This window comes from Euleptes europaea, chromosome 7 (genome assembly GCF_029931775.1).
Source record: "Euleptes europaea isolate rEulEur1 chromosome 7, rEulEur1.hap1, whole genome shotgun sequence".
NCBI lineage: Eukaryota > Metazoa > Chordata > Lepidosauria > Squamata > Sphaerodactylidae > Euleptes > Euleptes europaea.
Genome location: NC_079318.1, coordinates 23,659,196 through 23,684,953, shown reverse-complemented (window position 1 = coordinate 23,684,953; position 25,758 = coordinate 23,659,196). Strand labels below are relative to the sequence as shown.

Below are 25,758 nucleotides of genomic sequence, written 5' to 3'. Positions count from 1 at the left end.
TTTGGCCCTTTGTACTGGTTTATAAAGTGCATGTTGTTAATAGAAAAAGCGGAGATTTGTTCAAATCGTTTAATTCTGATATTTTTTTCTTTTTCTCTTAGGAAAAGTTAGGTGGCAGGACTTCAACCAAGAAGCTTATATTGGGGTCACTATGGTCAGAGCTGGACAAGACCCATATGCTCGTAATAAGTTTAATCAAGTGGAGAGTGATAAGTTGCAAATGGACAGAAGTGTTCCAGACACTCGGCATGATCAGTAAGTATCAATAGTAAGTAGTCCCTATGTTGTCTCTATGGGTAAATAAGGTTAGTCAAACAGCTCATTTGTGGTTCTCATGATTTCCCTCTCTGTTAGCATAGTACATACTTGAGTTCTTCTAAAACTTTCATTTCCATCCTGCCTTTCCCAGTTGAGTTGTATTAGTCTGTAACTAAATTTCAAAGAAGCCAACTAACAGTAGAAGAGGGTAATTTATGCAATATACAGAGGTTCAGTTGACTTGCAGTCTACTTTGTGTGTGTGTGAGAGAGAGAAAATATAAGACAGTGAACTATAGAAGGTCTTGACTGCTCCATGTTAGTTTGCTAGCTAGAAATGTGAAGATTATTCAGTGTTTGCTGAGGGTAGCCTCATGCAAACTGAGCTGGATGGTCTCGTCCATTTTTCCTTAACCAGAATATCCCAGTAGGCTGTTTTCTTTGTACCTAGGGTTCGTTCTTTTTAGTTCTTTATACACCGGGCTGCCTGAGGACTGTTGGTGGGATGTTTTTGGTTGCGAGAAGCTTTATGCTCCTGGTTTTTAATGGTCCTTTTTTATGTTTTACAATTTTGCCTTGTTTTTGTTTTGTGAGCCGCCTCAAGCAGTTCCCTGAAGAAGCATCACATTAAATGATTTTTTTAAAAGCCAAGGAAACATGTCTTCTACTAGCAGGCAATACTGAAAATGTGGCAAGAAATGGCAAGGAAGTAATGTAGGATTTTTCAAGCTACAAGCTGGGTATGGGAACTGACATCTGATTTTTCGAGCATGAATTTAGCCACTAGAACATAATTTGTCATCTAAACATTAATGTGTTTCTCTATTTTGTTTATCCCAGGTTAGGTTTTTTTATTACTTAAATGAAACTACTCATTCGACCCAATGGCCTTGAGCAGTATCATACTAATAAAAGTTAAACAGTCCTAATAGCCCAACTAATAAAAGTTAAACAGTCCTAATAGCCCAACAGTCCTAATAGACTTGGACTCATTTATTTATTCATATTATTATATTTTTATATAACTTGGGGGGAAACTTTGCAATAGCCAAAGCAGCTTTATGTTCAGTGCCAGCTAGGAGTACTCTCAGTTTCTCTCCAATAGGCATATTTGTCCTCTCTTTAAAAAGCGGCAAAATCCATAATTGTCTTACATCCGAGTGAAACACACATTTCAAAACACAATGCTCCAATGTATCGATTCTCCCCGATTGATGCAAACATAGTCTGTCAGAGTAAGGAAGCTTCTATAGCAGGGGTGGGGAACCTTTTTTCTGTCTAGGGCCATTTGCATATTTATAACATTGTTCGGGGGCCATACCGGGTGTAGATCTCCTGGTGGGGGAGGGGAGAAGCTAGGGTTGCCTGGTCCTCTTCACCACTGGCGGGAGGTTTTGGGGGTGGAGCCTGAGGAGGGCGGGGTTTGGGGAGGAAGACTGCATAGCCATAGAGCCCAATGGCCAAAGTGGCCATTTTCTCCAGGGGAACTGATCTCTATTGGCTGGAGATCTCCAGCCACCACCTGGAGGTTGGCAACCCTAGGGGAGGCTATGCAGAGAAGGCTTGGAGGGTGCCTCTGCTCCCCCAGGGCTTCCCCCAGGTGGGAGGGCAGCCAGTGGCGGACCCAGGCAACCAAGGTGCCAGGGGGGGCGCAGCTTGCAGCCTATCTGCAAGGAAGGAAAGAAGGACAGAAAGAAGAAAAGGAAGGAAGGACAGAAAGAAGGAAGGAAATAGGGAAAGAAGGAAAGAAAGAAAGAAAGAAAGAAAGAAAGAAAGAAAGAAAGAGAAAGAAAAGGGAAGGAGAGAAAAAATAGAGAAAGGGGGGGAGAGAGAAAGAGACAGAAAAAGAGGAGAGAAAGAATAGGAGAGAGAGTGAAAGAAAAAGGAAGAAAAGCGAGAAAAGCCTTCACACACACACACAGCCGGCTCCATGGGACCGGGCTTCAGCCTTCCCTCCCCCCCCTCCACAAAAGTCCTCCACCTGATTGGCTCCCACACGCATGCTCCGCCGCCAGGAGCGGCTGGCTTTTTCCTCTTCTTCCCCCCTCCCTCAGCGGCAAGAGAGGTTTAAACTGCTGTGCCGCGGGGTGCAGGAACGCTTCGCCTTCCCGGCTTGGGGGAAGCATCTTTCTCCCTCCTGCCTCCTCTCGCCGATTAACAGCTGCCAGACGGCGAGAGGGGGTTTAAAGGAGCTGCAGCGTTCCTGCACGCTGTGGCTTCAGGGAGGGCTGTGCTGGGCTGTGTTTCTCTGGCAGGGCCCTGGAGCTCCTGAGGGCCACCGAAAATGGCCTCGGTGGTCGTAAACGGCCTGGGGGCCGGACGTTCCCTATCCCTGTTCTATAGCGACCATCTGTTACCTGAGAAAGTATTGCGTTTAATCTGGCTAATACAATTGCTCTTCTGTATCATGGAACAGTTTTAATATTTTAAATATTCAGGAGAGGCCCTTGTACATGACAAAGCTAAATAAAGTAAGGAGCGAACTCAACATGTTCCGGGTTAGAAGTATTCTTAGCTTATATGTTCAATGTGTTACATTGCATATGGATTTTTTTTTTAATTTAGTGGACGCCTGACTAGGTAGGTCACATTTCTGAAAATTTTGAAGCCATGTGGAAAAATGTTTTCCCCATTTTCTTTTCCGGAAAAAAAGATTTAAAAAAAAGGGGGGGGGAGAGAAAATGGAAATAAATCCAGTATTTGTTTTCCTATCAAACCTAAATTCATTTTACTACTTTAGCAAGATAAACTTGTGCTGTTTTGGTATATTAATGGATTTTTAGAAAACCTTAATTTTTCTACAAGCATAATTGAAGGAGAACTGCAAACTGCTGCACTTAATGCTGCCTTAGCGTATGTATCTACACATTTGCCATTTGAAAAGCAGGGGGTGGGGGCTTTGAAAGAAACCAAATTCTGTTGTAAACAAGAGTGTGTAATTTGGACTGAAACTGTCATACACTTGGAAACATTGAACTTTTTGATAATAAATTATTAAACACATTATAGCATTTATTCGCACTTAAACAACTAGCATATTATATTGTCGAAGGCTTTCACGGTCAGAGTTCATTGGTTCTTGTAGGTTATCCGGGCTGTGTAACCGTGGTCTTGGAATTTTCTTTCCTGACGTTTCGCCAGCAACTGTGGCAGGCATCTTCAGAGTAGTAACACTGAAGGACAGTGTCTCAGTGTCAAGGGTGTAGGAAGAGTAATATATAGTCAGAAAGGGGTTGGGTTTGAGCTGAGTATTGTCCTGCAAAAGTACTTACAGGACAATACTTTTGCAGGACAATACTCAGCTCAAACCCAACCCCTTTCTGACTATATATTACTCTTCCTACACCCTTGACACTGAGACACTGTCCTTCAGTGTTACTACTCTGAAGATGCCTGCCACAGTTGCTGGCGAAACGTCAGGAAAGAAAATTCCAAGACCACGGTTACACAGCCCGGATAACCTACAAGAACCAACTAGCATATTCTTGAAAATATATCCTGTAAACAAATAGAACATACAAGCCAGAGACCCACAAGGACTTTTGGGGGGGATCTAATTTCCCCTCCTCCGCTATGTCTTCTTTCCTTTCCCTGAAAGCCCCATAGCCTCCCCGTTTCCCCCATAGCTACCCACACGCGCCAGCTTACTTACCCCCGTCTGCATCTTTCTCTCCTTCTCTCCCCCGCTCCTGCTAGCATCTGCCCAGGAAAGTCATGGCTCATTGTCGATTCCTTGGCCAAGTTGTTCATTGGTGGCCTCTGGGTTCAGTTGCACAGTGTGTGTGTGTGTGGGGGGGGGAGGGCACTTCACTTTTTCATTTACCCCTTCCCTTCCCCCATACTATTTCTTCTTTCCCTCCTAGAAAACCCCCATATCCTCACCTCTCCCTGCTTCCCACCTGCCAACTAATCTGCCTTCCATCTTCCACTGTATTTATTTACTTCATTAATACCCCACCTTTCTCCACCCAAAGCAGCTTACAGCATTGTCTTCTCCATTTTATCCACCCAACAGCCCTGTGAGGTAGGCTAGGCTGATAACTGTGTAACTGGCCCAAGGTCACCCAGTGAGCTTCTGTGGCAGAGTGGGGATTTGATCCTGGGTCTCCCAGATTATGATCTGAAACTGTTAACTGCTACACCACATTGGCTTTTGTGGGGTGATTGCTGTTGAACAGTAGCAAGCAGCCAGTCCTGGTTGAGTCATTCAGATTGTGTGATATCAAGTTGCCAGTGTTTGCTGCGAGTTCTGACCCTCATGAGTCCTCCCTCAGAGCATCTTAACAGACATGAAAAGGGCCCTCCCCCATACCTTTTACTGACAGAAACTAGGGCTTGAAGGCTGGCAGTATTGTTATGGTGGCCTATCAAAGGGTGTCTGTTCTTAAAGGTACAGATGCTGCTTTTATGATTTAGGTTTTTTTAACCCCCCCCCCCCCCGCAGGGTTTCTTTTTAAGCTTTCAAATTTTATTGTAAATCTGGAGCTTTTTCCAGGTTTGTAGGAAGATCCATCTTGTCTGTTCATGGCTCCTATTCTTCAGGTTTAAATATCCATGTATGGGGCTGTGAATTAGATATATAGATGATGATAATTTAATGCTGTAGGTTACTGTATAGAATTTTTTCATGCTATGCATTTTGCTTGAGTAAAAGCTTGTCTAAAAAGCATTTAGCACTTTCAAAAAAAATTTAAAGTTCACAGTATATTTTTCAGCACTCTACCAAATTTGGGGGAGGGGTCCTGAGAGGGGAAAAAGGGTTTTATTTCTGATTTTTGTTTCTCTCTGGATTTTTCTCCTGATCTTTCACATCTCTGAGAATGACAAAACAAAACTATGTATTCGAATCTACAAGTTAAACAGCAGCAAGTATTCTTGTAGGCTTCCTCATTTAGTAATGTTGGGATATATCCTTATTTGCATAAAGCTGCCTTATCTAGAGGGAAATGAATGACTGAAAGTGGCATCAGGTGAATCCCTTGGTGTGGTTTTGATGAAAGTTCATGTCAATGCTAGAATTTTAAGTTTGAAAAGCACAATTTAAAGTTATAGTGCCGATGGCACTCTTGCATGTAATGACGGAATAGGTGTTCAAGCCCATAAATGCAGGGAGGGAAATCTAGGTGGTAGAACAGATTTTTTTCTTCTTCTTAATAAAGTTGTCAGGGAAGTTTACAAAGCAAAGTAAATTGATGAGTTTGTGTTTGTGGTTTGGGCATTCTTACAAATATGATGTAAGTGAGAAGCCAACACAGTTTCTTTAAAATCAAAGTATCGGTAGTGTGAGAGGGCTGGTTTTGATTAGTAACCCATGTGGGGATGTAAGCTTCAACCCCCCCCCCATGTGGTCCTGAATCATGTTAGCACCTTGCATGGGTCTAACTTGATCTCAGTTCCTCTTTTAGAGACAAGATATCCTGTCATCTAGTTTGACCCTATCTTTTTACTTTCCCAAAAATATGCAAGGCTAAAATTATGACTGTCCTCCCAGTCTTAAGCAATGGGGTTTCTTGGAAATCTATTGATGATTCATTCTTTCACTGTGTGATCTCATAATTCACTGCTTCCTCTTTAATGCATTCTAAACCCTAGATGCTGTGAACATTGTTTGCAGATGGTCTGCATCGTGGAAATGTCATAATCCCTTCTACACGCATTTTTTTTCTGGTCATGCTACATTATGGCAGATTTAAAGCTGTACAGTGATTGAGGTATTTGCACACATGTATTTGGCAGAGAAAGAGGAGACGTTTTGTGATTTATAATCTCATAAGATGGTGTAATGAAAATCAGCATAAAAGCGATGCAAACTTACTGGTCCAGAGTAGACGCATGGTGGATCTTCATATACCTGCCAAAGGTGTCAGAAAGGTAGCATTAATTGAATTTCCTAGTGGTGCTGTAGAACCATTTCTCCCTTCCCCCTGCTCCCCCGCCCCACTATCCAAGGTTAACTACTAAAAGATGCCATGAAAAGTTTGTGCTGTTGGGATAGAAAGAAGAGTTGACTCTTTTCATCTTGAACTTGAGAGGGTAGGGTGCCTGGAAATATTGGAGAAGTGACAGAACTCTGGGTAAGATCTGGATTGAACATAACTGTCTAAGGGAGGATGAGATAGGAATGGTTACAATGCATCTGTTGACATAAGCCAGAGATGAGGGTTGGAGGGAGCTGGATTATAGTTTGAGAGGATGTGAGGCTCTCATGTTTTGAGTGGTTCTTTTAATGCGTGAACGCTCAGCCATTGTAGCGAACAGCCTACTGCTTTCCAGGGCAAAACTGAGGAGTTCTGTCTCCATTCATTGAGCTCTTCACAAAATTGTCTTATGGCTTCACAAAATTGGTTTTACAGCCTACAGATTGAGTATCCTTTACATGGATTGCTCGGGGCCGGAACTTTTTCACTGTGGTGGGGAACGTATGATTCGGCAGTATTTTGTTTATGTGCTTTATTTATAGCCCATCTTTATCCCCAGTGGGGACCCAAAGCCTCTTACGTTGTTCTCTCCTCAATTGTATCCTGCCAGCAACCTTGTGAGGTAGGTTAGGCTGAGAGTGTGTGACAGGCCCACGGTCATCTAGCAAGCTTCCATGGTGGAGTGGGCATTTGAGGCTGGGTCTCCCAATCCTAGTCTGACACTTTAACCACTTCAGCACACTTCAGGTTACAGGCTGTGGCTCACATGACTGAATGGTGTATCATACTAAAAGTAAATAACTTTTGCATATAGAAAACCAGCATGTCAGGCTTCTTTTCTCCAGCATCTAATTTTGTATTGCATGGAGGGCAGGGGTTTTTTTTGTTTTGTTTTTTGGTAGGAAGGCATATTCATGGGAGTACCCCACCTGCAATCTAAAATGATACTGTCCAGTGACAGGTTTACTATGGTGTTTTCCACAAGGGACATACTTGTGTAACCTGCAACCCTGTGGCTGCTGATACAGTGCACCAGCAACATGGCTTCCTCATGACAGGTTTCCGTGCATTCCCAGCCCCCTGGCAGTGATCATTCCCTTCCACCTCCATACCACAGGGGCTTTTCAGCCTTAAAAAAAAAAAATCAAAAGTTTACTATAGTTACGTTGTAATAACGTGCTGTTCACTGAATCCTCAGCTTTGATTGTTTAAAAAAAGTTTGTAGCTCATTTTGTTGGGGAGATATAAGGGGAAAGGCATATCTGCAACAAAAGGAGCCAGAGATTCTTTTTACAAAAATGAAATCTGGGAATTCAGAGAACCTGATAGACCGTTATATAAATAATCAATTGCTGATCTTTCTTAAAACTTTGCAGCAAAGCAAGCTTAGGAAATATGGGAGAAAAGCTAGGGGAAACCCTAAGAAGTACATGAATGTACCATAATACTGTGGGAAAGTGGGGGGAAAGTGCTACCCAACAGCATCAGACTCAGTAATAAAATGTGTGGGGGAAAATCTTTCACAGTGAGAATTAGGCCTGTCACATGGCACTTTCACACTGCTGCCTTACCCTGATTTTTCTCTATTGCTGCTTCTTTCTTTGAAGTCAGGTGGTAACAGAGATTTCAGACAGGGTTTGACAGAGGAAGGGAGGGAAAGAAGGAGTAAGCCTTTAAAAGCAATATGCTGCAAAAGTCCCAGTTTAGCCTGCCAGAGGCAAAGCAGCCCCTTTGCACAGCTAGTTTGTTGCTAGGAGATGAGGTCTGCAAAGACACCTCAGGTTGGCAGAATCAGTGGCATATAAGGGAATAGCCTGGGCAGTCCGCCAACAGATATATGGAATCACAAGAGATTCGGAAAATCATGGTAAAAACAGAATGCAAAAGGAAAATGGATTGGACAAATTGTGTGAAAGGTACAAAACAGCCCCTGCTGTACTTTGGCAGTGAAACTGAGGCAAAACAATTGTTTAAAAGTGCCCTCTGAGATCTCCTTAACCATATTCAAATTGGGCAGCATCAATACTGCCATCTTTGTCCATTTTGATGAGTGGCATTAGTGTGACATCCACCCTCTACCTCTTTAGGACCTGCTAAACATAGGTCTCCATGCATGTGTGCTTGAAAATCAATATGCAGACACTCATATTTCCTAGGTTTTGTCATATTGTTCTCACAAAACCAGTTGTCTTTTAGAAGGCTTACAAAACATGTAGCGATCTTTATTTTGGCAGTCTTAGAGGTATAACTTTTAGGTTTATGGGTATTAACAATGTCAGGATTGCTCTCAGGGCAGACAGTATTCTTAAAAAATATGAACACATGAAGCTGAATTGGACCATTGGCCCTGGGAGTTCAGTATTGGCTACTCTGATTGGCAGTGGCTTTCCAGGGTCTCAGGCAGAGGTCTTTCACGTCACCTGCTTGCCTAGTCCCTTTAACTGGAGATACCGGGATTGAACCTGGGACCTTCTGCATGCCAAGCAGATGCTGTAACCACTAGACTGCAGCCCGCATCTTAAGACCTATCAAAATATATTTAATGGATGAGAGAAAAGAATGTTTAAATTCCTTTGCTCTGTTTCATATGTTTAAAAGAGGGCCAGAACTACACGACACTTTCACCTGCCATTAATTCTGGAGGGGAACAAACAAAGGATTAACAGAGCTTTTCAGTCTTGTTGCTGTGAGACTTTTAAGCAGCTTAATTTTTATATAGCCCTTGTGGGTTTTTAAATATTTGAGGATTTGATTGACTTGAAAAGACCTAGATTCAACTCGGAGTATTAAAACTGATTGAATGAGTGGCTTTAGGTGGAACGTTCCACAGTTGTTGGCAGGACTAGATTTAGAATACAAGAGAATAAATGTTGCACCACACTGCCCTTAATCAAGGCAGTTAATTGGTTCATTTTTGATTAGGATGATAGACTGAGGCATCCAATATAATTGACTTGCATCCTGATTCTTACCATTGTTGGGACCCGAGTCACCACAGATGGCCTTGCACTTTCAAATACTGCAAAATGTACGTTGTGTCAATGCAGGGGAAATGCCAGCCGACACAAGAGTTCCTAGTCCTTGGCACAGCTGCACCCATAAAAGCGGGTGCATAGATCCTGAGCGGTCAAAGACAGGGTGGGATGGGATGCAAGTTGGCATCCTTTCCCTAGTGCCAGGATCAGAACCCTGTTTGGACTCATGCAGTGGTATGCTTCAAAAACCAGAGTCTTAAACCTTAACATAGTTGCAGGGGAGGGATTGTGGCTCAGTGGTAGAGCATCTGCTTAGCATGCAGAAAGCCCCAGGTTCAATCCCTGACATCTCCAGTTAAAGGGACTAGGCAAGTAGGTGATGTGAAATACCTCAGCCTGAGACCCTGGAGAACCGCTGCCGGCCTGAGTAGACAACACTGACTTTGATGGACCAAGGGTCTGATTCAGTATAAGGAAGCTTCTTCTTCATTGTACTCTCTGTACAATGAGCTCATTCATGTACAGAAGTGCCAGAAATACCAAGAATATCATAAAGGCAACATATGCCCATACAAAAGTGCCCAAACCTTTCTTCCAAAGAGAGCCCCTGACATAGTCATCCACACCTTCACTCTTTCAAGTTTAATCTTTAGCAGTATTTTTTGTGTTTATTTTTATACACAGGGTTTTCTGTTTTTGTAATGACAGTTGTTTGCCTTGAAACATTTTGCGGCTGTTCCTTTCCTGGAAGGTATCTGTAATCTCGCTGCCTGTCTTTTAATAGGAGCTCAGCTTAGATGGCTCTGTTGCATAACTTTTGTCCTGTCTTTCAAGGTGTCAGAGAAAACAGTGGCGGATAGATTTGCCAGCTACTAGCGTGGTAATCACTTTTCACAATGAGGCAAGATCAGCTTTGCTTCGCACGGTGGTCAGGTATACTTGACTCATTTCTTTGTCTATGAAAAACATCTCTGATTTTGATGCGGTGGTTAGATTTTGTATGAAAGTGCTCATCTGATTTCTGTTTGCTTGTTTGTTTCAGTGTTCTCAAAAAAAGTCCGTCACATCTTATCAAAGAGATCATATTGGTGGATGACTACAGCAATGACCGTAAGTACTAACACAGGATTTTACTCCTGGAGTTTTGTTCTAGCAGCTGATTGAAATGTGGTTATTTAAAAGGGCTTTTGGAAAGTTTAGTGCAGGGGTGTCATCTCAGTTGTTACGAGGGCCGGATATGACATAAATGTCACTTGGTCGGTCCAGGCCATGCCTTGCCAGCCCAGATTTAGAGGGGGGGCTGCCTCGGCTGGCTCGTGGGCCGGATAAGAGCTCTCAAGGGGCTGGATGCGGCCCGCAGGCCTTATGTTTGACACCCCTGCTCTAGTGGATCTCTCTTTGGCAGGAGTAGGCATATGTTAAGTCAGTTTCTGAAGTTAACTTCTGTTTTTTGGTATCATGATTGAAGTTGCCTGTCAGGGGCAAATGCAGATAGTGGATCAGATCATAATAAGAGTGGTGTCCTATCCTTTCAAGTTGTATTCAGGTGAAATTGTCATCTGTCTATGAAGAAACTGATCTATAAAGTGAGTTCCTCCCAGAGAAGAGGAAGAGGAAGTGTTCCATAGCCTGCAAGCTGACAGTGTAGATTTTTTTTGGGCAAGAAGTAGCTTTTCATGATCTTCTCCCCCTTTAAGCCAAGATGAACCAACAGTTAACCAATGTTTGCCCTTTTTTGACAGCTGAGGATGGTGCTCTTCTGGGTAAAATTGAGAAAGTGCGGGTCCTGAGAAATGACCGCCGGGAAGGTGAGAATTTTGCTACAAATGGGATGAACATGAAGATGCTAACTCCAGGCAGAATTATATTTTATAACAATACGAACAATTTGCTTCTGTTGTAAGTGTTCTATGTCGTTGCATCAGTTGTAGAAGAAATTAACTGTAATGAATTGCACAATCCAGTCAGCTATTTAGCCCTTTATTATTTCTGTCTCCTGACTCAATCTCTTTTTTGTTTATTAATGTTTATTCTTATAAAAACAAGAAAAATATAGCGAATCTAACAATGTACAGAATAACAAAAAGGCATAAATGAGAGCTATTTAGTCTGCTGTTTATTATTTCTGCCTTCTGACTCACTTTCTAAAGAGTCATTTTATGGTACCGGAGCCCATATTAAATCAACAGCTTCTTGAGCACAGAGACTTTACACAAGTTAGATGTAGAAATGAATAAATAAAATTGCTGGTGTAGTTGCCTTGGTGTTGTTCCTGCTAAAGTGAACAATTTGATAGGTGCTTTTAATGGAAAAATACTGACCAAGTTTTACCAGCCTTTCCTATTAACAAGTTAGAATCATTGCCACCAAAAGGTATCAATGGTTAGAAAACCAAATTGTAATATATTTTTAAACTTTGCAATATTGTGACTGTTTCATCTTGTAATGGTAAAGGAATGATGCTTAAATCTTCCCTTTTGTAACAAATGCTGTAAACAAAGAAAGGATTCTGACTTGTAATACCAAGAGGAAGGAGACCCTTTAAGTTATTGTTGGTTCATTCTCTGTTGCTGTCTCAACCACCATATACTTGGTGACCTCTGCATTGTCTTTAAGAAACACCTATTAATGTATCTCATGTTCCTGAGGCGGCAATAGAAATGTCTAGGTTTAACTACTAGGTTTACATCTTTTACTGTTCAAAACCAGCAAAACTTTGAATCTAACTGGCATCGATCAGATGATCTGCAGAACCTCCTACTATAAACCTGGAATAAATTGTTTGTTTAACAGTATATTCCTCTGGTGTTTTATAGAGAGTAGAAGTTATTCCTGTACTGTAGAATGGGTAGTTTGCTATGTTTTGAAATACAGATCACCTATAAAAGTAGCATGAAATAAACACAAATTCCATGCTGGCCATAATTAGACAAGGAATAGAGAATAAAACTGCTGCTATCATACTGCCTGTGTACAAATCTCTGGTGAGACCACACTTGGGATAGAGGCCATTACCGCGTGGCTGGAATTTCATCGGATTATCCCTGTGATGTTGCACACTTAAACAATGCTCGTTCAAGATACTGGGTTTTATATTTGGTTAATATAGCAGAGTTTGCCCAGTCATGGAAGCGAGATATTGAGTGCAATAAATTCAGTTTTCCCAAGAAGTAAATTGCAAAAAAGTAGAACTTACATTTATTCAGGTTTAGTTTGTTAACATTCTTGTTGCAGTTGATAAAAGATAGAAAACCTCATCTAAAGAATATATGTCCCTATACAAGTGGCTAGCTAATCCAGCGTCATGTGAGTTCAAGTATGATTGTATGGTTTAAGCAGGAGAGACCTGTAGAAACGTCTGCCACCTTTGCAGACGATGTGGAAAGAGAGAGACAAACTGGCTATTGAGAAAGAAGGAGGAGGAATTAGAGGGCAGCCCCCAAATTCAGCAAAACAGCAACATCTCATTAAAGAAATAGCAACTACAAACTTAGAGTAAAATAGGGGCCCCCATTGTCAAGGCGTGCTGAGTCGCTCTCACTCCAACACAAGAAACTGAATGCACGGGAGAGAGCCTGCACTAAGCTTCCTGCCCACAGGAGCAGCAGCACCAGCCATCCGAGGGTGGGCAGTGGAGGCATCGGCGCACGGTGGGAGGGGTGGGGTTGGTCAGCAGCAAGCGCTCTGCACCGGCAAGCCTCTCCAGCCTGGCCATGAGAGTGAGGTTCCTTCCTCCTCCGCCCTGCCGGCCCCCAGCTTGGAACGGCCCCAGAGGGGGCAGAGGCACCTGGAAGTTTAAGTTGGGGCTGAGGAGAGCCTGCCAAGGGGGAGGTGAAGGGCACCAGCTGGAAGGGGAGTTGACCCGTGTGCTGGAAACGCACCAGGTAGCACTCCCAATTATAGCGATTCTTCATTTAACTTCGGAACACCACCAGGATTGGATGTCCAGGTGAAGTTTCGCAATGGGAGTGGGTTGGCCCCATGGGAGGGAGACGTCCATGCATTCAGACAAGGGAGATTCACTACATTCCCAAGAGATTCACAGGACAAAACGGGCATGCGTTAACGACCACAGTGTATAGTTCTGGCCACCACGCCTAAAAAGGATATTTCAGAACTTGAAAAGGTGCAGAAAAAAGCAACCAAAATTACCAGGGGGCTAGAGCAACTGCCCTATTAGGAGCGGTTAAAACGCTTAGGGCTGTTTAGCTTGGAAAGAAGGCGATTAAGGAGATACATGATAGAGGTCTATAAAATTATGCATGGTATGGAGAGAGCTTCTCCCTCTTTCATAATACTAGAACACGGGGTCATCTGCTGAAGCCGGAGGGTAAGAGATTCAAAACAGATATAAGGAAGTAGTTCTTCGCACAACACATAGTCAAATTGTGGAACTCCCTGCCCCAGGATGTGGTGATGGTTGCCAACTTGAAAGGCTTTAAGGGGCCAGTGGACATGTTCATGGACGATAGGGCTATCTATGGCTACTAATCAAAATTAATACTAGCCATGATGCATACCTATTCTGTCTAGTGTCAGATGAGCATGCCTATTATATTAGGTGCTGTGGAACACAGGCAGGATAATGCTGCTGTAGTTGTCTTGTTTGTGGGCTTCCTGGTTGGCCACTGTGTGAACAGACTTGTGGACTTGATGGGCCTTGGTCTGATCCAGCATGGCTTTTCTTATGTTCTTATATTACTTGTATTCCTTAAGTATACAAGTTGACAGAACTTGACAGAAAATATGTTGTAAAGGGACTTGACAGAAAATATGTTGTAAAGATAGCACTGACGTTTCAGTATTTCTTTTTCACTTTAAAGTCATAATCTCCTGGAGGTATAACAAATGATTAAGGTATTGGGGTTAAAATGTTAAAATGTTTTGCTATATTATTTGCAAGTAATTTTTAGATAAGTTTTTTTTTCCATCTGTGACTTCATTGGGGTATACCCTGTCCCAGCAACTGAATAATTCAGAAGATCTTTTAGGTGCATTAAAGTCAAGGAACATTAGCCTTTTTTAGTATGTTTTTTGGTCACAGGAAGGTCGCATGGCCAGAATAAGGGCATGAAAAGTCAGATCCATGGTAAGAATGTATCCTAGGAAGAAGTCACAAAGTAACATCTTCAGGAGAACAGCTTCAAAAGAATTTATTAAGGGCGTATTATATAAGTAATTTTAAATTATGTCATAATTGATAGGATTTATCTCTTATAATTAGTTTTCTTTTTTAGTATACATTCAGTATTTTTGCTGTAATGTTATTTACTGTTTCTGTGTCTCTGTTTCTGAAATATGGAGTCATTTTAAACCGGAAGTATACTTATTGACATCAGAGTTATTACCTCAGGTTCCTGATCCTATACTACAAATAGTAGTAATCTAACTTTTTTAAAATGCCATGTTTAGTCAAATACAGCTCAGTAGATCTTTTTTTTTTTTTAATTATTTAGGCCTGATACCTCATTAGGAAAATGCTTTGTCCAAGGGTTGAAAGGTTGCAGTTTTGAATGTCTTGATGTGAGCAGCCTGTTGAGAGAGTTCTCTCATTGAACTGTTCTACTGCATGAGAGGAAATTATAACCCATAGGAATGGAAAGTAATAATGGTTGTTCCAAAATTTGGCCTTAATTCTAACAGCTGCAGCCTGGAGCTTGGTCTTTCTCTTCACTAAAAGTAAAAAGTGATGCACCCTTGAGTAGCACACCAGAAGTACAAAGCGTAATGTAGTGTGGACAAAGAAGTTAGCAAATTAGAAGTTTGCACCATAATGCAAACAACTGTGCGGTGCTTATGAAGCTACCAGATTTTCGGTGCTTACAAAAATGGAAACACAATGAAAGTTAGAGATGCCCAAGCATAGATGCTTACTGGAAGCTTTATTTGTTTTACAGCAGCCTGATTTAGTACTTTCTAGAAAAGCTGAGTGACTGTTCATTGTCACCAGCTTATTAAGATTAGCTTCAATGATCCATATAGTCCAGTATTCTGTTTCTAATAGCAGCCTGTGCTAGGTATTGCAGAGACGGTAAATTTAATTGTATTGCTTCTTGGGCTACGCCTCTATTCTGAGTGAGTGAACATACCTTCTAATGTGTGCTCTTAATTTTCAGGCTTGATGCGCTCTCGGGTTCGAGGTGCAGATGCAGCGCAGGCTAAAGTATTGACGTTCTTGGATAGTCACTGTGAATGCAACGAGCACTGGCTGGAACCTCTTCTGGAGAGAGTAGCTGAGGTTGGTTAAGAGAAGCATGGATTACTTGACATAAAAATCTTCTCTTTGAATGCTGTGGTGGTATGAAGTATTTCAGGGGCTGTATTTCCAGAGGAATCCCCATGTATAGTTTGGAATATAACAAGCAGGAACTTGCGAGAACTTGTGCGGGGGGCATCCCATTCCCACCTTTGCTTCCTCCTCTCTCCCCCACCCTTTCTCACAGTCAGTCTCTCTGTCTCCCGCCCCCCTCAGTCATTCTCACTTTCTTTCTTGCTTTTTCCTTTCCCCACCTGTTCTCTCAGTCTTTCTCTGTTGCTGTATCTCACTGTCCCAATTGTTCTCCCCACTGCCTGCGTGCCTCCTTGGAGGCAGTGGCACTTCTCTCAGTTTTCTCTGCCTGCCTGCTCGGCTGCTTCCCTGGCTGCGATGCTGCCTCTCTGCTATCCAGCCACCTGTCTGCTGGCTCGGTTGCCTCCATGGCAGTAGCAACGGTTCCTCTCATAGAATCATAGAGTTGGAAGGGACCACCAGGGTCATCTAGTCCAACCCCTGCACAATGCAGGAAAATCACAACTACCTCCCCCACACAGCCCCAGTGACCCCTACTCCATGCCCAGAAGATGGCCAAGATGCCCTCCCTCTCATGAACCTCCTACGGTCATAGAATCAGCATTGCTGACAGTTGGCCATCTAGCCTCTGCTTAAAAACTTCAAGGGAAGGAGCACTTACCACCTCCCGAGGAAGTCTGTTCCACTGAGGAACTGCCCTAACTGTTAGAAAATTCTTCCTAATGTCTAGAGGGAAACTGTTTTGATTTAATTTCAACCCGTTGGTTCTGGTCCGACCTTCTGGGGCAACAGAAAACAACTTGGCACCCTCCTCTATGTGGATAGCCCTTCAAGTACTTGAAGATGGTTATCATATCCCCTCTCAGTCTTCTCCTCTTCAGGCTAAACATACCCAGCTCCTTCAACCTTTCCTCATAGACCTTTCCTCATAGGACTTGGTCTCCAGACCCCTCACCATCTTTGTTGCCCTCCTCTGGACACGATCCAGCTTGTCTACATCTTTCTGAAATTGTGGTGCCTAAAACTGAACACAGTACTCTAGATAAATACTCTCTCTGCTTCATTGAAATGTCTGGTGAGATCTTGTAGTATAGTATGAGACCTTTGCATTTCCTGGTAAATTGAGGTTTTGGGGCGGTCTAAAAGCTCCCTTACCTTTTTCTTTCATTTTCAGATTTTGCTTCAAACCTAAGATGTCTCCCAAGTTTGTAGAAAGATCTCCTTTCTCTCTACATGGTCCCAGTCAGTGGATTTAGGTACCCACAAAGGGGGCCATGTTGACTAATAGATAAATTGATTAGAGATATTTTTTGTTGGAGCACAAAAGCATTTGTATAACTGTTTCCTAATTTGTGACTCAAATCTAGCTATCTTTAATTGGTATAATTTTAAACTTGGTCTTTTTCTCTAAATAGGTTAAATGAGCAAATCATTTTTTTCTTCTCTTTGGTTAGTAAAAGCTGTACTTAGAAGTATTGATGACGTGTATGCCAAGTTCCTGCCTTTCTTGCAACTAATTCCTTATTTGAGAGTACATTATCAGCTAATAAATCCTTATAACGATCTAATCTGTTCAGAGTAGATGAAATTCACTGCTTTTTACACCATGACGGCCTAATACTTTTACAGTACTAATATAGCACAGTAATTCTCTGGATGTGGCAAGTTGATCAATTTAAATAGCACCTGCTGTGGAGTTCAGCTTTTGAAGAGAATTCTAGGGATAAAACTGTAACATACTCCTTTTTTATGAGTTCTGCCTTCAAGACAAAAGTCTGTGTTTACGAAGTAAGAGGTTATAAAACTGTATCAATAAGGTCTGGAATGACAAATGGTGGTTGAAGGCGTAAGGTAAACTATGGAGAAATAGATCCCTTCATTGTGGAGAAATACACTTGAAGGCAGGATGGTGTGAATAAAATTCCTTTCTGATTTTGTTATGCGTCCTGGAAAGAGGGAGGGCATGCTTATGTTATTGTATTAGAAAGTCCTCTCTGTTTTACCCTTTTTTGTTTCAATGTCTGTTTTAGGACAAGACCAGAGTTGTTTCTCCTATAATTGATGTAATTAATATGGACAACTTCCAGTACGTGGGGGCGTCAGCTGATTTAAAAGGCGGTAGGTACCTGAGTTGAAATATAAGGTTACCCCTCAGTATCCCACAATGTAAATACATCCATACATCAAAGCATACAGCTGCCGTAGTGTTTGCTGTCTCACATTGCTAACTACTAAGGTTCATGGGGTTGGATCCAATGGAGTGCATTTATGGAAGGAAGAATTTGTGCCCGTGGAGTGCAGCTTCCTTAACACCCCACTGCTGGCGCAGCCTAGAATGCCTTCCAGAATGCGGTTCTCCTGCGGGCATTCTGCTTCAAAGGCACACCCAAGACAAAACCGTTTTAGTTTGCTGTCTAAGAGAAGATAGCAAACAACAACTTAGCGTGCTGTAAATTAGGCTAGTAAACAATAAACAGCAATTACTGCAATTAACGTGATTTAAGTAAGAAGATAACAATCCGTTGTACATGTAGTGCAAAGAAAGTCAAAAGCATTTATAAATGCCCCGAAAAGGAAACATTATCAGTCCTAGAATATTAACTAGGAAAGTGTCCTTTTCTTCAAGAAAATAGCTAGCGTTGGCCCCTGAGGAAGGCTGTCTCAAGCCGAAACAGAACGTAAACATCTGTAGACCAACCACTTTACCTTTTGAAGAGGTAAATGCTTTTGACTTTCTTTGCACTACATGTACAACGGATTGTTATCTTCTTACTGTAGATAAATCACGTTAATTGCAGTAATTGCTGTTTATTGTTTACTAGTGTAAGAGAAGATAGCAGGACTGGCATCCTTTCTTGCAGAGGATGTTTCAAAGACTAGCTATGCCTATAGGAAAAGTTTTTTTGGTCTCTGAAGGTAGGAAAAGCTAGAACGAGGACTCTGATGGTCACAGTATGGTCAGGCTCATGTAAAAGTAGGTAGTCCTTCAAGGTAGCCTATTCCAAGGCTGTTTAGGGCTATAGAGGTCAACACCAGCACTTTGAATTGTGCCCAGGAATCACTTGAAAGCTGGTGAAGCTCTTAAAGCACAAGTGTAACGTGATCTGCATGGAAGTCCCATTTAACAAAGAAAATATACCAGCTCTCCTTGGTGCAAGAATAATACATAGAGCTTCTGCCCAACTCAGACAGGCAATCCAGAAAGATAAAGCTATCCTGGCCAGTGCAACAATTAGATAATTGAATAGTTTTCCTTCTTTTGTAATTTAATCAATGTATGTTGAAAGCATAATTTTTAAAATAAAATCCAACTGAATTGGATCGTCAAAATGGATCGGGTCCTTTCTTTTCAATTGACAGTGCAGTGCTTTTAAAGCATTGACTTTTTGTGAGTCTAATAAAGATACTTTAATCATCAAGTTTTAATGCCTACCTAATTAAGTTTTCTAATCAGCCTAACTGTTGAAAAACAATATTAACTTTTAAAAGTTTCAAATGCATTGTTTTAACATTTTACAGTGTTGGGTATGGTTTCTATAAATATGGATATTTCTTCTGTTTTGACTTTTACCCTAGAACACCAGGGCCAGCCTACAATTTCCAATAGTTTATTTTTTAAATAATGACACTAAAACAAGCAAAGCAAGAGTAACTGTTGAAAAAACACATGTATACTGTATGATGCCTGGTGTTATGGCTTGTGGCTGATGGGAGAAGCTTTGTTATTCTACTAGTTCTGCTGCTGACTGCTATAGGGTAAAAGGCCCATTAGACCTCTCTCTTGTCCATGCTCGGGTGGGGAGGTCAAGCTGCCGCCTATATAGTGGCATTCTTGACTCCATGGGATATTTTACTATGGTTGGGTTAATAGGCTGTTAACTGTAAGTCAAAGAACCATAGAATCCTAGAGTTTGAAGGGACCTCCAGGGTCATCTAGTCCAACCCCCTGCACAATGCATGAAATTCACAACTACCTCCTCTCCACACCCCTAGTGACCACTACTCCATGCCCAGAAGATAGCAAAAAAAATGTTCCCTCCAGGAACCCTGGCCAATCTGGGCTGGAAGAAAATTGCTTCCTGACTCCACTGTAGCAATTAGCATTTATCTGGGCATGTAAGAAGGGGGCCACTTCCTGCCCTCCCTCTCATGATCTGCCTAAGGTCGCAGGATCAGCATGGCTGTCAGATGGCCATCTAGTCAATATTTGACTACCTTAACAAGTTGCCTTTCCCCAACTAAATTCATACTTGATCATGTTTGGAAGTGATTGTGTGGGCCCTCTAACAAGGAGGCCGGTTTCTCACTGCCCTGTTCTAGGGCATTTTCATTTTCTGTGCTCTGTGGAGGTAAGTTCTGTTAGAGCATGTTAAATGATGCACTTTCCAAGGTCCTTTGGCTGAGGGGATTTTAAAACTGCCTGTTGAACTATGGCTCTGGTGGATTTTGGTTGCTTAGCCGTCTATGGGCATTTGTGTTAATCATTTAACTGTATTTTGTGAAGAAAATCAGTATATAAATATTTTAGTAAACATGTGAAGCTGGTCCTTAGAAAAGAAAGTGCAGTATCCATTTGTCTTCCAAGTTATAGATAACTATTACAAGCATATGCTACTGATTTGAGTTTCTTACAAAGTAAAGAAACAAACATCTTTACTGTGCATGTGTTTGCTTTATTGTTATGTTATTAACAAATTGTGCACAAATGATCCCAGTGTACCATTTGCTATTAATCTCATTGCAAGCAGAAACTTTTCTAATCAAGTCGGAGTGATGCATCCATATCAGATTACTTTTCCTTTAATCCTCTTAGCATTTCAGGATATCTTACGTTATCATTTGTATTCCAGAAGAGCCCTCTAATGTTCACTCTCTTGTATGCCACTTCAGACTCACCAATGCCATTGAAACAGTTGTTTCTGTTTGGATTAAAACCATTTGGTGGCATAAAGTGTACGTTTTGCCTGACGTTGTCTTTTGGAAAGAATAAAACCTTATTTCACTTGCAGCAGAATTTTAAAGTTCCTAATTAGCTAATTTTATTAGTGTCAAATGTCTGTTACTGCAATTATAGGTTGATTAGAAGTATGCCACTGTATTCCCCAGGTTAGAAAAAGGTATTGCCAAATCTAAAAGGATGCCTGCATGGTTAATGACCAAAGTCAAATCCTGCCTCTCCAACCTTTTAGAGTTCTTTGACAAAGTGAACAAGCATGTAGGTAATGGTGACCTAGTAGACATTATCCTTTCCTTCCTTTTATCCCTTAGAAGCTCCTTGATCAATTGATCTTGAGCAGCATATATCTAGTGTTGGAGGAATATAAGGACTGAAACAAATCTTGCCACTGACAATGTAGCCTTGGGGTCCCTATCGCTCAGTAAAAAAGGCATTATGTCAGTCACAGAGGCATTGGATTTGTATGTTAAAACGGGGAAAATATAGTGCGATCAAAGTTCCTCGTAAAAGCGGCATTCCAAAAGGGCATGGACTAATGAGTCAATAGAGCCAGAAGAGCAAGGGCAGATCCTGTCTGAGTATGGTATATTCAGAATTCTGCCCTGCATTACCATAGAAGGGTTAGCATTCAATCTAGCCAAGCAAAAAGCTCTACAGAGATGAGGAGTTGTCAGATAATATGTATAGGCAGGCAGACCACGTGGAGGGGGTATTCCGAAGAACTGGGATGAACAGACGCGACGAGCACGAAAAGTAGTGCTGTTATAATCGAGCTCTTTAATGCGCTTTTTAATTTTGGTAAAAGCTTCAGTTTTCCCAAGATCTAATAACATATCCTGCGAGAAGCCCAACAACGACAGTTTCTCATCTAAGATTTTTTGCCATGAGGATTTAAAAGGGTCATGCTTCAGAGAAGCTAGGAACCCCTCAGTGCTAAAACACAGTTTAAGGTGTAGTTTAAAGGCGGCCAACCACGCCCTAGCTTCAAGTGACATTTGGCCAAACTCGGAACGAAGAGTAACGCCAGCAACACATCGAGGAGTATTTAGGAGTTTTCATAACAACTGAAGCGGTGGACGATCTATAGATTCATTGATGACTGTTATCCAGATGGCAACACCAAAGAGGATAATTGGGGTAATTTTCAGGTTAAAAACCTGAATAGCCCCTGGCATATATTTGCCACCTTTGGTGTGGAAAAAGTTGACAATAGCACCAACCCCAGGTTTAATTTTGTTGGACACTGCTTTTTGATGGGCATTCCAATTTAGGTTATGGGAAAACAGAATGCCAAGGTAAACAAACTCCTTGACTTGGTCAACCTCAAAGCCATCTAATACCCAGCGAAAAAGAGGCATTTTTCTCCTCTTAGTGAAGATCATAATCTTAGATTTATGATGGATTATTTTAAGACCTTCGCTAGAGCAGTACTCAGAAAAAGTTTGCAAAGACCTTTTCAAACCAATTCTTGTGCGGGACAGGAGAACTGCATCGTCAGCATAGAGCAGAATTGGGGTGGGATGACTTGCAAGCTTTGGGGGGTGGCAAAACTGAGAAATTGGTTGCCATATCATTCAGGTATAGATTAAACAAGAGAGGAGCAAAGAGGCAACCTTGTCTAACAGTAGACATTATATACTTGGACTTTCAAAAAGCTTTTGACAAGGTGCCTCACCAAAGACTCTTGAGTAAACTTAGGAGTCATTTGATAAGAGGACAGGTCTTGTATGGATTAAAAATGGGTTAAATGAAAGGAAGAAGAGATGAAGAATAGATGAACAGTTTTCTCAACAGAGGGAAGTGACCAGTTGCACTAGTGGTGATCATTTGTCTGGAGGGTCGTCTCAGCACTTCCAGGTTAAAGCTTGGAGTGCTATCGAAATCTGCAGTCTCTTAGAATGGATATTTTAATGGAACACTCAAGATGAATGTATGTAAAGGTAGTCCCCTGTGCAAGCACCAGGTCATTACTGACCCATGGAGTGACGTCACAGCCGGTTTGATTCTCCTTAAAAGGTAGAGAAAGTCAGCATATAAAAACCAACTTTTCTTCTTCTAGGGTGAAAGGGATGGTTTGGTGCAGAAGCAGGAAGAATGTCCTGGATTTTCATTTCCAATATAGTTGCATGAGGACTGGGCAGGGGAGGCAAGAAGAGAAAGCATGTCCCTTTCTTCGTAGCCTTCAGGGATTTGTTTCCAATGGCTCCCCTTGTGAACATGATACAAATGTCTTAATAAACATACTAAACTAAAACAACTACCAATTTTTTTCCAAAAAAAGTAAACCTTTTAGAATAAAACATGGAAATGGCATATGGAGTCTTATAAACTTGAATACAGTTTGTGCTGTGTGTAACGTGTACCAAGAAAATGAAAATGTTGTATTTGGGTGGTCTTTGCACTACATACAACCTACCCAGACCATGAACAGGGGAAAGTGGGGATAACATAATTTGGCAACAATGGAGAAAAATCACGTTAGCATTGATAACTGCCAGAATAAATGTGAATGTTCAAGTATCCTATTGCTTGTAGTACCTGAGATGTAATTACACTAAATGCAATAGCAAAGAAATTCCAGAGTGAGCCTAATTTTGTGAATGGGGTTCACCATTCATGCAGTTATTGAAGACTGGTGCTTAGTCAACAATTTGTTTTGCATTTTTTCTTCTTGAACCATTTATTCAAAAGGGAAAGGAAGCAAACTGATGTGATATCTGTCTCTTTTCCCTACCTCTTTTTAGGCTTTGATTGGAATTTGGTATTCAAATGGGATTACATGACACCAGAGCAAAGAAGAGCGCGGCAAGGAAACCCAGTTGCTCCCATAAAGTATGTTCCTGTCCTCACCCTTCCCCTGACAAAACAATATTTGTTGTTCTTAGTAAGTGTAACTTCCGAGTTACTATCGCCTAAGTTGTGCCTGTCAGACTGGGCTTGAATTATCTTGAGTATCATGAAACTCCCCAAGAGCCATTGGCAGAGAGCTTGTAAGATAGAAGCAGTTAAAATAACTGAATACATACAAGAGGAAATTACTGCAGCCTAATGCAGGTTACGGATACCGTGGACTGCCAAAAAAACAAATCTGTGGGTTATAGATCAAATCAAGCCTGAACTGACACTAGAGGCTAAAATGACTAAACTGAGGCTATCGCATTTTGATCACATCATGAGACGACAAGAGTCACTGGAAAAGACAGTCATGAAAGGAAAAGTTGAGGGCAGCAGGAAAAGAGGAAGACCCAACAAGAGATGGACTGACTCAATAAAGGAAGCCGCAGCCCTCAATTTGCAAGATCTGAGCAGCAAGGCTGTCAAAGATAGGACATTTTGGAGGACTTTCATACATAGGGTCGCCATGAGTCGGAAGCGACTTGATGGCACTTAACACACACAATGCAGGTTCAGAATAGTACAGGCTGATACATGGAGAAAAGTTAACATAATGATTTTTTCCCATGCTTGTCTATATAAGTACAGATTTGCTGTGGTAGTTTTCCTTGCCAGTGGGCAGGGCTTTGCATATGAAATGGATCATTGCAAAACATTACAGTAGGGTTGCCAACCCCAAGGTGGTGGCAGGAGATCTTTTGCTATTACACCTGATCTCCAGCCGATAGAAATCAGTTCACCTGGAGAAAATGGCTGCTTTGGCCATTGGACTCTATGGCCTTGAAGTCCCTCCCTTCCCAAACCCCACCCTCCTCAGCCTCTGCCACAAAAACCTCCCGCCAGTGGCGAAGAGGGACCTGGCAACCCGACATTACAGATGAATGCTGCTTGCATGTAGACGTATAGGTTGAGATTGCATCATGTAAAGAAGGGAAAAACAGTGCTTGAACTACGTATAAGTGAGGGGTTGAATCCTATTCTGCATGCATTTTACTGATTGAGCTGCATTGCTGTTACACATAGTTTATCAGGAAAACAGATGATGCCAGAGCATTGTGCAGGTTTCTTTGGTTAGTGCTCACTAAAGTGCATAGAGAGCCATTCTGATTCACTCAAACTTTGAGTCTACTCAAACTCATGGAATAACAGTGGACAGCTTGCTATCAGAAGATAAAATAAGCACATAAATGATTGTCTACTGTCTGCTCAGATTAGTTCTTTTTGCAATGAAGCTTTTAAATAGACACGCATCTGGACTACAAGGCTCTCATTTCTGTGACATCATCGAAGGAGTTCATAGAACCATAGAGTTGGAAGGGACCACCAGGGTCATCTAGTCCAACCCCCTGCACAATGCAGGAAATTCACAACTACCCTCTCCCCACTCCCCAGTGACCCCCACTACATGCCCAGAAGATGACCAAGAGGCGTTCCTTCTCATCATCAGCTTAAGGTTATAGAATCAGCATTGCTGACAGATGGCCATCTAACCGCTTCTTAAAAACCTCCAGGGAAGGAGAGCTTACCCCCTCCCGAGGAAGCCTGTTCCACTGAGGAACCACTCTAACTGTTAGAAAATTCTTCCTAATGTCTAGATGGAAACTCTTTTGATTTAATTTCAACCTGTTGTTTCTGGTCCGACCTTCTGGGGCAACAGAAAACAACTTGTCACCCTCCTCTATGTGACAGCCCTTCAAGTACTTGAAGATGGTTATCATATCCCCTCTCAGTCATTTTTCATAATGAGCAGACGCAGACTTTTGCACAGAACTCTGTTTTCTGGGAGTAGCTGCGTTATCTAGAATTGAAAGCACAATTCTAGCCCATAAAAAGACAAGTCTGAATGTTTATGTGCTCGATGCTTGGTGAGGAGCGAAGAGCAGCGAAGGAGTTGTGTGGGGTTTGTGTACCTGAGGCTACACCTTGCCCCTCCTAACAAACAGAAGCAGCAATAGCATAATCAGGCATGTGGATATGTTTGTAATTTATGCGTATGGACCTAATCTATACATCGGTACTAGGAATAGTTCTGCATTCATTTGTAAGGGACATTATAAACTTCAGAAGATAAAACTTAATTAAATTTAACTAGCTGCTAACTAATCTTAAAAGTAAATAGTAAAACAACATTTGTGCTTTTACGGAATTTGAAAAGTGGTTAACCAGGAATCAGTCTTAGCCACATTACATATGACACAGCAACTTCCTGAGTTAGCATTTGCAGGCAACTTAATGGATTTATTTCTAAGATATGAGTAGAAAATGATCAGCTGAAGGGTTTTAGTATGATTATCCCATATAACGTATGACTTCTCTGTTCTTTGCCTCCTGTCTCATTAGAACACCAATGATCGCTGGTGGACTCTTTGTGATGGACAAACTTTATTTTGAAGAGCTAGGAAAGTATGATATGATGATGGATGTATGGGGTGGAGAAAATCTAGGTATGCATCTTTCCTTATAGAAA

The 25,758-nt window shown here is 41.7% G+C and overlaps 1 protein-coding gene across 1 annotated transcript in view; it reads left to right on the top strand.

The window, feature by feature from the left end:
* Positions 1 to 25,758, top strand: part of GALNT2 (polypeptide N-acetylgalactosaminyltransferase 2) — a 91,710-nt gene that overhangs the window by 55,678 nt on the left and 10,274 nt on the right. Inside the window, exons 3-10 of the mRNA XM_056852510.1 lie at positions 102 to 255; positions 9,985 to 10,083; positions 10,193 to 10,260; positions 10,893 to 10,958; positions 15,267 to 15,388; positions 17,470 to 17,557; positions 23,141 to 23,228; positions 25,632 to 25,735. Of these exons, the coding sequence (XP_056708488.1) occupies positions 102 to 255; positions 9,985 to 10,083; positions 10,193 to 10,260; positions 10,893 to 10,958; positions 15,267 to 15,388; positions 17,470 to 17,557; positions 23,141 to 23,228; positions 25,632 to 25,735 (789 nt within the window). The remainder of the gene's footprint in view (positions 1 to 101; positions 256 to 9,984; positions 10,084 to 10,192; positions 10,261 to 10,892; positions 10,959 to 15,266; positions 15,389 to 17,469; positions 17,558 to 23,140; positions 23,229 to 25,631; positions 25,736 to 25,758) is intronic.